At 40.3% G+C, this 13,510-nt stretch overlaps 1 protein-coding gene across 2 annotated transcripts in view; it reads right to left on the bottom strand.

The window, feature by feature from the left end:
- RFX3 (regulatory factor X3) overlaps window positions 1-13,510 on the bottom strand; it is a 146,958-nt gene that overhangs the window by 81,250 nt on the left and 52,198 nt on the right. For both annotated transcript variants that reach the window (XM_019555123.1, XM_019555124.1), the window contains exon 3: window positions 3,233-3,491. In XM_019555123.1, the coding sequence (XP_019410668.1) occupies window positions 3,233-3,491 (259 nt within the window). The remainder of the gene's footprint in view (window positions 1-3,232; window positions 3,492-13,510) is intronic.

The following is a 13,510-nucleotide window of genomic DNA, read 5'->3' as shown; positions in this document are numbered from 1 at the left end:
ATGCCAAATTTTAGCTGATTTTGGATTTAACTTAACTACAGAAGAAGGAAGTTTTTTTGCCTCCCTGCCTGCCATCTATCACCTCCAGGGAAGGAATTTCTACCTAATCAACATACCAAAGAGATACTCAAAGAGATACTCAACACAGCTCACAAAGACACTCTCATGGACCGAGAGGGACAGACTTCATCTTCAGCTCCCTCTGTCCAAAAGTGAAGTTTATTTGCTACCTATGGGGACTTTTTACCATCTTGTACCATCTACACTTTTCCCAGAGTCTGACTAAGGGACTTTGATTCAGAAAGTTTGCAGAAAACGACAATTTTCTTGCCATTTTCTAGTTGGTCTAATAAAAGGTATCATTTTGGAACCAAGAGTTGTAGTTTTTTGTATAACATTTTGTTATACACACACGTGCATGCATAAATATACACACATTTTGCAATTTCCTAATTAAGAGTTTATTATAAAGAAATGCACTTGCAATTTAATTTGCTTAACAGACATACACAAATACAACATATCTTAAAAATACTGAGCAGGAAGGGGAGAAACATTCTTTTGGTAATGAAAGTATATAAATGCGATTTATTAATGGTATCTTTTTATTGCCATTTCAAACTTTATGTCATACAGTAACATAAAAAGGAACACACTGAGCCCATAAAGAAAAATACAGCACATGAAGCAAAAGCAGGGGTATTGATATAAGTAACTTGAAAAAAAGATTTTGTTTGTACATGTCAAATATTTCTTTTCAGAAAAAACCCCCAAAAGTCAGAAAAAAATAATGCTTAAAAATATAGTCACGTGGGGAAGGGAGGGGGAACAAACTTTAAATTGATATTTATGCCCTTAAAATGCATTGTTTTTCAAAAGCAATGTGTCATCTCTTAAGCAAAAATTACCAACAATTCTTTGTTGAATTCCAGAATATATTAGGAAAAAAGTCCGTTCTAAATATTGTGAAATGCTGCTTAATTTTTGAAAATTTTCCAGCTTGGTTTTTAGTTGCAAAATTTAACATGGACTTTTGATATTAGTGACACTTTTCTCTTACGTTAAATTTCAACTTAAGCCTACTTCTTTCCCATATTTTAAAAGTATTTTAAACTTATGTTTGATATTTGCATCAAATCAACTGATAGCTTGCCCCTAAACCTTTTCCACTTATTTGAAACTACTGTCAACTTAGAATGCTAAAATTCAGGTATCATACTATTTCATTCAACAGCAGAATGGCTTCATCCCCCCTTAAAAGTAGCATTACATCTGTACTGGTTTGATTAAGTAAGGGAAGACCACAAGCATAGCAGAAGAGCAGTTCATATTCAGATGTAAATATAATAGTTAAGACAACACAAAAGTTTACTTGTCCTTTAAGTTTATTTTCTAGAACATCAATTTTCAAACTTATGACACAGACCCTCCCTTACTCCTGCCTATTGGAAACTATTCTAGTTCTGCCCATTATTTTGTAACCCTAGGAGTCAAACTAAAATGACCATAGAAATAGCCTGTGACACTGGAAAGTACAAATATGTCAAACTTGTTCAGTTTCACTGTTCTGGACTACAAAATACAACTTTTCCAGGGGTGGAGTTAATGTAGAAAAAGCCAGGAAGTGAGAGGATGTATGGGTATAGATTTTTTTTAAAATACTGAGAAAGTCTGATTTATCAGTACTATTCCTTTAAAAACTACCTATTACAAATACTAAAAAATTCATAGAAATGTTAGATAATAATGTGTTTCCTTTAGTGTTTACAAAAAAATATACAGAATCTCAGCTGCTGGCAGAGGCTTTGTTTTCCCACTCTTTCAGAGTATGATGATTTAGGGTACTCATTCAATGAGTCACAGTTCTTTTTAAGTTTTGTTCCAGCATTTACTCCATATGATGCTACAGTTCTGAGCTCCTCCTTCCAAATGGGTGACATTTAAAAGATTGATACTGTTAGCTTAGTTTCAACTGATTTAGGATGCTGACAGACTGGGCTGGGAGGACCACACCACTTTACCAGAAGAAGAATTATGTCATTTCGACCCGGCTCTCCAGGTCTCTGTATAGCTTACATGCTTCAGCAGGGCTTTCTGGCACTTTTATCTAATACAGTAGTTCATTCAATCAGCTATTAGATAAAAGTGCCAAAAAGCCCTGCAAAAGCATGTGAGCTATACAGATGCTGGGCAAATTGGGACAAACTGATGCAATTCCTCTTCTGGGCATGTGCTGCATTCAATATAGGGGTGTGCTGAACTGAAAGTAAAAAGCTGGGGGGGTTTTGACCCCATGTCTGTAAGCACCATTAGTGTCTCCAAAACTAAATCCCCTATTTGTTTTGCAGTTTTTGGATTAATCAGACATCAGTACTATCAATCTACTCTGTGTCTTGATCATCTTCTTTGGGACATTTTTCAGTTTGCCCTTGTTTACTCTCTTTCTCTCAGATACCTTTTTCTTTTAAGTTTTAATCTCTATATCCATGCTCAAGCATTCTCCAATTGTAGACAGAAATGTACATTAAAGCTATTCAGCAAGGATACAGTAAATATAAACCCATTTTATTAATGAGGACTGATTAAGCTCTTAAACGAAACGAAAAGAAAAAAACATATCTATTATATTTCATAAGGTTTCATAAGGTTGCCCATCACCAGGCTAACAGAGTACATCTTCCCACCTGTTTGAGAGTCCTACCACAATGGGGTTCTGATCTTATGGGAGGTACTATAAATAATCATAAACAGAATTATTTTAACTGTTAATATAACAAGACTATTCAGAACAGGTGCTATGCTGAAATATGTTACAAAGCTAGCACCTAAAATGGATTCAGAAAATCCAGTGTATGAAATCCAATTACTCACATATATACAAATAGTGACATCAACTATAACATTCAATACATAAATAAAGTATTTTTGGTGATATAAAGTTATGTTCCTTTTCCACAAAGCAGGAAAAAATTTCCAAAGCTCCAATATTTCAAATTATCATGCTCATGATCAAGTTTATACATGTGAGCAATCTCAGTAAAGCCAATGTCATTACTTACACACACAAAGTTAAGTGCATTAACAAGTGTTAGCAGTATGGGGGCCATAATTACTCTTTTGTCAACACATTACTTTCATAATTATTTTTTCAGAAAGCATACATTGTCATAAAAGAACACATGAAGGACTAAGAAACTACCTCTAAATAATTACATAGTTCTGAAGTACTTACTGTAGCTGGGGAGGCCCGGGTTGTATGCGTCACTGAATGACCAGAATTTTCCATTGAATTGCCAATCAGATAAGTCCCTCCTGTGCTGCTAATGAGCTGTCCTCCTGTGACACCCATCTGAATTCCTCCAGTCCCCACCATACTATGGGAGGAGACCACTGTTGTCACCTGTGCAGAACTTCCTTGCGTATCAAAGTAGTTGCCCCCAGTGTTTTGGCTGTACATCTGGGTTTCTGTGTAAGGATAAGTTGTTGTTCGGCTTTAGAAAAAGAAAAAAAAAAAGAGTATTTATTTGTATTCATTGTTTGGGGAGTGCAATGGTATAACTGTGGAAATGAATGTAAAACAGCTGCAACAAAATTAAATAAGACTGATGACCAATGCTCGCCCCCAGATAAAAAACATCTAGCAGTATCAGAGCACCAAGTAACTCATAAAAATCTAAAAAGAAATAAGCTAAGTACACCTGAGAAGTAAAAGGTATATGGGAGTTGAGGCGAGGGAGAAAGAATTAATCCAATATGCTTATCTTGTAAAACAACATATTAATTCCCATCCATTTTCACCTTTTAAAAGCCTTTTGTGCAAATCAGCCTTTTCTTCAGATTATATTTATTTTATATAGCTCTGCATGCTGCTAAAGTGCAAACAAGACACAAATCCTGTGTATAGATGTTCCAAAACATCTGTTTGCATTTATTTTAAATTCATTAAAGCTTGAAAGGAAAACTTTGTATGAAATTAAGAAAGCTATGCTTGAAATTCTGAATGCATTTGTATTTTTATATATGTCATTATGTCTTACAGCTGTAAATTAAAAGCTAAGAAGGGACAACATATATACAATATAGCAGCATTATGATAAAAAAGGTGCAAGTAAAAAAACTATCAGTGAGAAAAAATTGTTCTTGGAGATTGTAAAAATAAAATTGGAAACTGATACCAATACTTGAACTTACTCCCTTCAGAAATTGTGATAAAAGGCATATTTCTACTGCATTAACCAGGTACCTTTACAGACTTTGCACACAACTGACAAACCTTTTATGAAATACTAGTCTTAATTTTACATTTGTAATAATTTATATTGGATTGTTATCCTTTTGTAAGTAATTTATATTTGTCTGCATGCATTGCAATGAACATTTTCAAAATCATGTAGCTATCCAAAGACAATTAAATAAATGTCCAATCTACAAATGTTTAGAAGGGTCCCTGTAGTAAAACATGTTTTACACAGACTATTAGAAAATAAAAAGATGAAGACAACAGAAGCGCAAAGAAATTAGGAAATGTAAGAATGAAATGTACTTATACAGAGATGTAACTAATGAGTTTTGCACTCTGGCCAAAACTCCCTTGAGCCCTAGGGGAAAGAAAGTGTGAGAGCAGGGGAATAAGATGGGAAGGGGGAAGGATGGTGGTCAGCCTTAGAGTAGATAGGGGGTACGAGAAGACTCCATTTCTGTGCTTCCACCAAGTTGGTGCTGAGGCCTGGTGCCCCTCCCCCCTGCATTTACACTACTGGTCTAAGTACAGACAATCAAAAAGCCTGAGGCTGACTCAATTCAATCTTTACAGGTTAGTCTAAGCAACGTAGATTGATGTAATAAGGAAGTGAACAGACGTTCACTTTGGATTCTGGAAATGCAGGCACATGGCCAAGGCCAGAAGCTGGGGGGTGCTAGAGCATGCCTCCCTGCTCTGCTGGAACAGACAGCCTGGGCCAAGACTAGTCTGCCCACCCTGCAAAGGAAGGTTTTCAGGGAAGGAGCAAAGCAGCCTGGGATGCTGGGGTACTTTGAGTTAACTTGAAACTGGAGTGGGTCTGTGACAGAAGTTCAATGGACTGATTTAACCTACATCAGTTAAGTTTGATACTATATCCATCCAGATTTATCTTAAACCAGTTTCAGCCACTCTAAAAGTGGTCTATGAATACTGAACTGCTGTTGTTACAGATTTGAACTCGTTTCCGATCACTTATACTGGTTTATGTGCAACTTCTATCCCTAACCCTGTTTTGCAACCTTAATTTTGTCCCCTTCTGCAAAGGCATTAAAATACTGCCTTTAATGACATTATTAAAGACAACCTTTTTCCCACATGGGCCATCAGGAGTGCCTGACTTGAGGGCTTTCAGGTCTTCAGCAGAAATAAGGCCTCATGTGTTTGTCAATTTTGTATTTACAGAACTGGAAATCATACCCTTGCTGCATAACTGCCCTGCAGAATCTGACAGAAGTTATGTTTCTGGGTATTACACTTGCAAAGAAAAGCTCAAAAAAATGTGAATCAAGTATAAATAATGCTGTAACATCTGCTAATGTCTGCACAAACCATGAAACAATAGAAGAGCTTTGGGAAGCAAGACCTGTTTCATTCACCTCAATGAGACTCTACTATTCTATGGCTATGTAATCTGGCATTTTCCTAAGTTGCCACAGAGTTCAAATTTTATGTGACAGAATTCCTCATTTTACTAAGGCTGGTCATTCAATATTCTTTTTCTTATTTCCCATCTGAACTAGAACCCATCTGGCTGCTGCCTCTTGGTTTCCAACCTTCTCAAAAAGGGGATGTTAAATGAATTACAGTTCATGCTGCCTACACTGTTCCAAGAAACTGGACAGCATAAGGCTGAGGAACATCAACTGGAGTCTAGTATGCAGCCATGAAGTAGAAGACAGAACCATAAGGTGACAAGTCAGGCAGCATAGGGTGCACCAACGGAGACTTGGAGAGCTAGGAAATAAACTGCAGAAGCTGGTCACTAGCCCCCCTTAAGTAGCATGTGTGAGGAGAAAGAAGTTCAGTGAGGTTATATAAACATTTTGAGAGTTAAACACTCCCATGGAAAGGAGTGGAAGAGGACTGGCTAGCAGGCATGATAAAAACCACCATCTTTGAAAATAGTCCTGGAGATCAACAATCATCAACAAAGCTAACATGAATGAATATTTTTAACTCTAAGTCACAGCTCTGCACATTTTTGTGAGGGGCAGGAACAAAGAATGTTTCACAATTATAGAATAAATTTATATTGCTACAAAAGTTAGCATGGCTGCTGTAAAATTTGGCTTTGCTTTGTCACAATATAAAGAACCCTGAACATAGGCCTCTTTTATTGGAACAAAACGAGTAACTGTAAGCAGGCTCTATATGGAATAGCTGTTTAGAGGGGAAAATAAAATGTTTCATCAACAGGTTACACAATTCAGGAAAAAAACAATGGAAAGTTGCACAATAGTTTGAAGCTTCGCGTACTGTTTCTATTTGGAAGAGATTTGGCCTGATTTGGAGGCTAAATCTCCAAATATGAATCAAATTGGGAGACCAATAAAAAGGTCCAAATCAATTTGGAAAAGATTTGGAGGAAGATTCGGAGATTTGGGTAGTCCCCACTCACTGCTGCAGGGAGCTGGATCTGGGCACCGTGCTGGTAAGTGTGTGTGTGGGGGAGGGGTCAGGCCCCATCCCCTGCCTGCTCCCCCAGGTCCCCTGAGCACCCCTCAACTGCTTTCCCAGCCCTATCAATGGCTACCCCACCTGGCCTCATTGTCCTGGCTCTTTAAAAAAAAGCTGCTGCAGTGGCTGTCAAGGCTTCTGGGGACCCATCGCAGAGCCCCCCCCACGTAGTGTGGGCCAGTGGGGTGCAGCAGAGATTCCCTGTCCCCCCACCTTACAGGAGCCTGTGATTGTGAGGCTTTTTTCTGTTTTGTTTTTTAAAGAGTCAGGATGCAGGGCAACCATTGACGGGGTTGGGAGAGTGGGTGGGAGATGGGGCCTGTTTGAATCAGAGATTTGGCCAGTTCAACGGCAGGTGAATCTCCAAATCAGATTTGACCAAATTGACTTGGGACAGTGATTCGAATCACCGCATCAAAACACTGTCCCCCAAATCGGCCGAATCCAAATGAGAAGCAAATACTAGCTGCTTCGCACAGGCCTATTACATAACATCTTTGGGAACTGGCCAAGATGTTGAAGCCACTTGTGTATTTTCAGAGACATAATTTCCTTAATAATTACTCCTATACCTTGTAACACCTAGTTACCATCATTTTGGCATAAAGAGGACTGGGTAAGTTTCTGACTCTGCTTTATCAACCTTATTTCTTAATCATTTAGAATAGTTCATGTTGGTAAGTTTGTTTCTTCTTTCTGCAGGAAAGGATTGAGCACATCAGCATGAACTAACGACCAGTGTATATACAACTAGAACCAGCAACAGATCCTAGGTTAGCTATTAAGAAAAACAATGAAGCTATGAAAAATAAACAGGTTTTTAAAAAGAAAATAACCTGCATTTGATTTATAAATGAAGTAGAAGACCAAGTGCTCAATAACAATTTTTCCTTCTCTAGATTCTGAAATTCACCACCTTTAAAACATGTTCAGAATACATTGAGTTGGAACTTACAAACTACATTGCCACTATACTAGGACCATCATGGGCTCCCTCTAGATTCCCCTTTATTCTTCAGACACCCTTTACAAGCCAAAGAAGATGCTGATCTGAAACCAAAAGAACACTCAAGAGAGTTGAGGAAAATAAGCTGGAGATTTTTGTGCAAGTATTTTGTATTTTGCTTTTTCGTGGCTAAGGACTACATTTAATTCTGCCACATATAAGTAACATAACACAAGGCAGGCCAATTTATGGTACCATAAAATGGCAAACCAAGCACACGTAGATCTTCCACTTAAATGTGATACATCTTTGTGGCCAGTTTGTACGGCTGGCTTGCTGGTTTGAAATTCAATGTGTGGCATGTCCCAGACCTAGGGCTGCCCCATCTAGATCCTGACAATCAACTGATTTTGGGAATGGGGCATAAAATTCCTCAGACCCCAAGCACACAACTGATTTAACATCTGCCAGCAGCTTACAGTATAGATAGTGATACTCTTTTACAAACCATATGCAGAATGTTTTGTTTTTGTAATTACCATTATTATCATTAAATCAGAGTGCCAACAGCGCTGGCACAATAGACAGAGTGTGCTTAAGATTTAAATCTAGCTTACTGACAAATCTCAAAATGTAACTGAAAATGAAGAGGTATCTATGAGCAGGACTATTTCCTGCAGGGTGCCCAAAAATCATTATTGGTCCAATGTCACTTAAAACCCCAGAGGAGATTGCTGAAAGGGGGCACACTGTGAGGAAATGGTTTATAAAAAAAACGAAGCAGCCTGTGATCTGAACAACTTGCTACATGGAGGGACCAGATGGAAGGATTTTGTTTCGTTTGTTTGAAGACTGCACTTTAGATAACTGGCTGAGGAGCAGTTCAGGGAGCAAACTTGCATGCAGAAGCCAGGAGGCTAAGGAACCTCTTATAGGACAAAATCAAGAAGGCAAAGATGCAATTTGAGTTACAGCTGGCAAGGGATATTAAAAGCAACAAAAAAGGGGTTCCACAAGCACGTTTGCTACTTAATGGCAAAAAGTGAGCTATTACTGGAAAATACAAAGACAGCCAAACAGTTCAATAGCCATATGTTGTTTGCCTCCACAAAAAGGGGTGAATTGTGAATAGATGGCTAGCACAGTCAATGTAAACAAAGAGGGCAAAGGGAAAAATAAGAAAAGAGCATATAAAGAATATTTGACTATTTCAAATAAAGTGAAATCAACAGGGTGTATTGAAAGAACTACCTGATGTGATGTTGGAGCAATTAATAATTATCTTTGAAAAGTCATGGAAGACAGGTGACGTTCCACAACATCAGAGAAGTGCAAATGTGGTGCTCATCTTTGAGGAAGCAGGAAAAAAGGGGAGGGAAAAAGAAGACCTGGACACTTTCAGACTAGGCAGCATAACTAGGAGATCAATCTAGAGTTCTCTCAAGGACTGACAGAGGCTGTGCATGCATGAGGCATAGTCGCCATGGAAAACTTCAATTATCCAGACATCTTTTGGGAGGAACACTTGGCCAAGTCGGATCAGTCGTGTTCCTTCCTAACCTGCATCGAAGAGCTCTTCCTGACTCAGGAGATGCACGGGCCAACCAAAGGTAACGCTCTTTTAGACTTGGTCCTGGCCAAAGGAGATGACCTAGTAACCAACTTAAATGTAGAGGGTAGCCTGGGCGACAGCAACCATGAAACCATCACATTCACAGTCCGTCATAAGGCAGAGAAATTAGATAGCAGGGTTGAAGATTTGGACTTAAAAAATGCAAATTTCAACAAGCACAAGTCACTATTAGGGGAAGTGCTGCGGGACCAGGGACTGAAGGCAAAAGGAGTGCATGAAGAGTGGATGTTCCTTTAGGACACAATCCTTGAAGCACAAAGGAAGTCCATTCCCATGCAGAGGAAAGGTAGCAGAAGGACTGGGAAGTGCTCTTGGCTAAACAAGGAAATCATGTTCTCTTAAAAAAGAAAAAAGGTGTACAAACAACGGAAGCTTGGGACAGTACCCATGGAGGACTATAAAATAATGGCATGTATTTGTAGGGAACAGATTAGAAAGGCGAAGATGGTAACTGAACTTAAATTAGCAAGGGAAATCAAGGACAACAAGAAGTCCTTCTTTAGGTACATCGGGAATAGGAGGAAAACAAATGGGAGCGTGGGGCCACTGCTCAACAACTCAGGACAGCTGGTTACTGCCACTCAGAAGAAAACTGAACTCCTGAATGACTACCTGAATGACTACATTGTTTTGGTATTTTACCGGGCCCAGGGAAAACTCATGCCAGTTTATAGTATATGAAAATAGTCATGGTAGAAATAACCGCCTTCCTATTATTGCCATATAAAACTGGTGTGTGACCAATTAAAAAAAAATTAAACATATACAAGTCAATGGGACCAGATGAATTTCATCCAAGCTGAAGGAACTGGCCGAAGTCATCATGGAACCCCTAGTGAAACTCTTCCAAAACCCGTGATACTCCAGAGAGGTCCCCGAGGACTGGATGAGGGCCAATGTTGTGCCCATCTTCAAGAAGGGAAGGAGAGAGGACCCAAGTAACTACAGGCCAATTATCCTAACTTCTATCTCAGGGAAAATTCTGGAAAAATTTGTTAAGGAGTCTATGTGTGATAGGCTTGCAGAAGGTAGGATTCTGAATGACAGGCAGCATGGCTTCACTGTGGGCAGGTCTTGCCTTACCAACCTCATCATCTCCTTCTAAGGCCAGGTAACTTGCTACCTGGATAAGGGAGAGGAGGGTTGACATTGTATACCTTGACTTCCAAAACGCCTTTGATCTGGCATCCCACAATGTTCTCACGAGAAAATTGGAGGATTGCAGGCTTAACTGCGCCAGTTAAATGGGTAGGAAGCTGGCTGCGGGGTAGGACCCAGAGAGTTCTAATGAATGGATCTGTGTCGTCCTGACGAGAAGTGGCCAGTGGTGTCCCTCAGGGGTTGGTGCTTGGTCCAGTGCTTTTCAATATCTGTTTTTTAATCAGTGATTTGGATGTGGGGATGAAGAGCTCACTGGCCAAGTTCATGGACAACAGCAAGTTATGAGGAAGCATGGTTATGCTTGAAGATAGGCTGCAGATATAGGCAGACCTAGACAGGCTAGCGAGTTGGGCAGATTGCAACCAGAGGAAGTTCAACATCAAGAAATGTAAAGCGCTCTACCCAAGGACAAACAATCCCCTACACACCTGTAGGCTTGGCGGTGCCAAACTAACCAGCACCACGAAAGAAAGGGACCACAGGGTAATAATAGACCACAATATGAATATGAACTGCCAGGGCAAATAATACTCTGGCATGCATCAATCGATGCATCTCAAGCAAAACCATGGAAGTGATTCTTCCACTTTACTCAGCATTGGTGAGACCACAGCTGGAGTATTGCATCCAGTTCTGGATGCCACACTTTAACAAGGATGTGGAAAAGCTTGACAGTCAAGAGAAGAGCCACCCGCATGATCAGAGACTCACATGGAAAGCCACATAAGGAAAGGCTGAGGGACCTGGGACTCTTCAGCCTAAAAAAGAGAAGGCTGAGCAGGGACTTGTTAGCAGCTTCCCACTACATCAGGGAAATATATCAAGGGCTCGGCAAACAATTGTTCACCGGAGCACCTTTGGAAAAACCAGGAGTAATGGACACAAACTCCTGGAAGATGGTCTCTAGCTCAACATTAGGAAAAACTTGTTCACCATTAGGGTGTCCAGACTGTAGAATAAGCTCCTTCCAGAGGGGATGCAATCGCCTACCCTAGAAATCTTCAAAAGGAGACTGGACAGCCACCTTGCTGGAGTCACCTGACCCCTGGTTGTCTTTCCTGCCTCCTGCAGGGGAGCTGGGCCTGATAATCTGAGGTCCCTTCCAGCCTTATAATCTATGAATCTATGAGCTTCAATATATAGGACGTTATTCTAACCAGTTCTAAAATGATCAGTATTATCCACAAGACAAAAAATAGAGAAGTGATTAATAGCTGCTAATATGGATTTGTTAAGAACAAATCATGTTAAACAAATCTGGTTTCCTTCTCTGTCAGGATAAATGGCTTGTTGTATAAAGAGAACACAGCAGATATATCAACTTCAGAGTGGTTTTCAGGTCAGTGACAACTGACTTTCTTCATGAATGATCTGGAGAAACTCAGACTAAAAGGAACTATCCTATGGTGCTGGTTGAAAAACCACAGGCAATAAACATTGATTAATGGATCAATAACATCCAGTGGGGTTCCCCCGGTTTGGTTCTGGGTTCAGTGCTGTTCAACCTTTTTATTAATCACTTGGACGAAGAGGTAAAGACTATACATAACAAATCTGGAGTGATTAAATTGGGGGGGGGGGGAGAAACCAAGCTCTTTAGAGCAGAAGTCAGAATCCTATGGTCTGCAGGCTGGATCTGGCCTCCAGGCTAGTAGTGTAGGGACATGGTCAGGTGCCCAGGTCCCAGGCCAGTGATAACTTCCAGTTTCTGCCACGATCACAGTTCTGTAGCTGCTGACAGCAACTGCTTTTTCTTATGCCCCCCCTCTCCCCACCCCCGTTCAGAAAACCAAATATATGAAGAACAATTGAGGGACCTAGAACTGTTTACTGTGGAGAAAAATATTAAGAGGTTATGTAATATCTCAACTGTTTTCAAATATTTAAAAGGTTGCCATAAGCAATTGTTCTCTGTAGCCACTAACAGCAGAGCAGGAAGCAATGGGTTTGAACCACACAAAGAAACATTCAGTTTAAGCCTCAGGAAACTTTTAAAATATCAGAGCAGCTATATCTTGACAAGACCTGGCCAGGGAAATTATAGAATCTTGTCTGTTTTAAAAAGAGGCTGAGTCAGCATCTGTCAGGAGTGGTTCTGGTACAATAAAACCTGCCTCTGTGTTACAGGATGGATGACTAGCAAACTCCTAAGGTCCCTTCCAACCCAATTACTCTGTTATTGGTCAGATATATTGAGAGTTCTCCTGGCCTTCTGAAGCATTACAGATTGCCCATAAAGAGAGATATCAGCAGGGATCTGAATTTTCTGTTTGCTGCAGAAAAAATGTGGATTTTCTCATTTGAAGGAGAAAAATGAGGATATTCCTTTTTAGAAGGAGAAAACCACAGGAAACCATGGGTTTCAGCTTGCAGGCTGGCAGCGTTCCAGGCTAGGGACAGACATTCAAAAAGCCTGAGCCTGAATTGATTCAATCTTTTCAGGTTAGTTTAACCTGCAAAGCTCGAGCTGATTTGGAGGTGAATAGACATTTCCTTTTCATTCTAGACATGCAGGCACATGCTTGCAGTGGCTCAGGCTAGAAGCCAAAGGGAGCTAAAGCACCCCTCCCTTCACTTCCACATAGCTGAGCTGAGGGGTTGTCGCTAGGCCCCAGCAGGACACTCTTATTATCCCACCCATTCTGAGCTGCCCAGCACAGGTTTGTTGCGGGTAGGTCTTGCTTGACCAACCTCATTTCCTTCTATGACCAGGGGACCTATCACTTGGACAAGGGAGAAGAGATAGATGTCATATATCTTGACTTCAAAAAAGCCTTCGATCTGGTATCCCATGATCACCTCTTGGCGAAACTGGCCAATTGTGGCCTTCGGTCCACCATGATCCGCTGGCTGGGAAATTGGCTCCATGGTCAGACGCAGAGGGTAGTAATTGATGGAAGTCAATCATCATTGTGTCCTGTGACCAGTGGGGTCCCCAAGAGATATCAGCTGTCCTTGGACTCATATTGTTCAACATCTTCATTAACGATGTGGACACTGGAGTCAGAAGCGGACTGGCCAAGTTCGCCGATGACACCAAACTTTGGGGCAAAGCATCCACGCCAGAAGA

The sequence above is a fragment of the Crocodylus porosus genome, unplaced genomic scaffold, assembly GCF_001723895.1.
Source record: "Crocodylus porosus isolate Cpor-Errol unplaced genomic scaffold, CroPor_comp1, whole genome shotgun sequence".
Lineage (NCBI taxonomy): Eukaryota > Metazoa > Chordata > Crocodylia > Crocodylidae > Crocodylus > Crocodylus porosus.
This window is presented reverse-complemented; position numbering and strand designations above follow the sequence as displayed.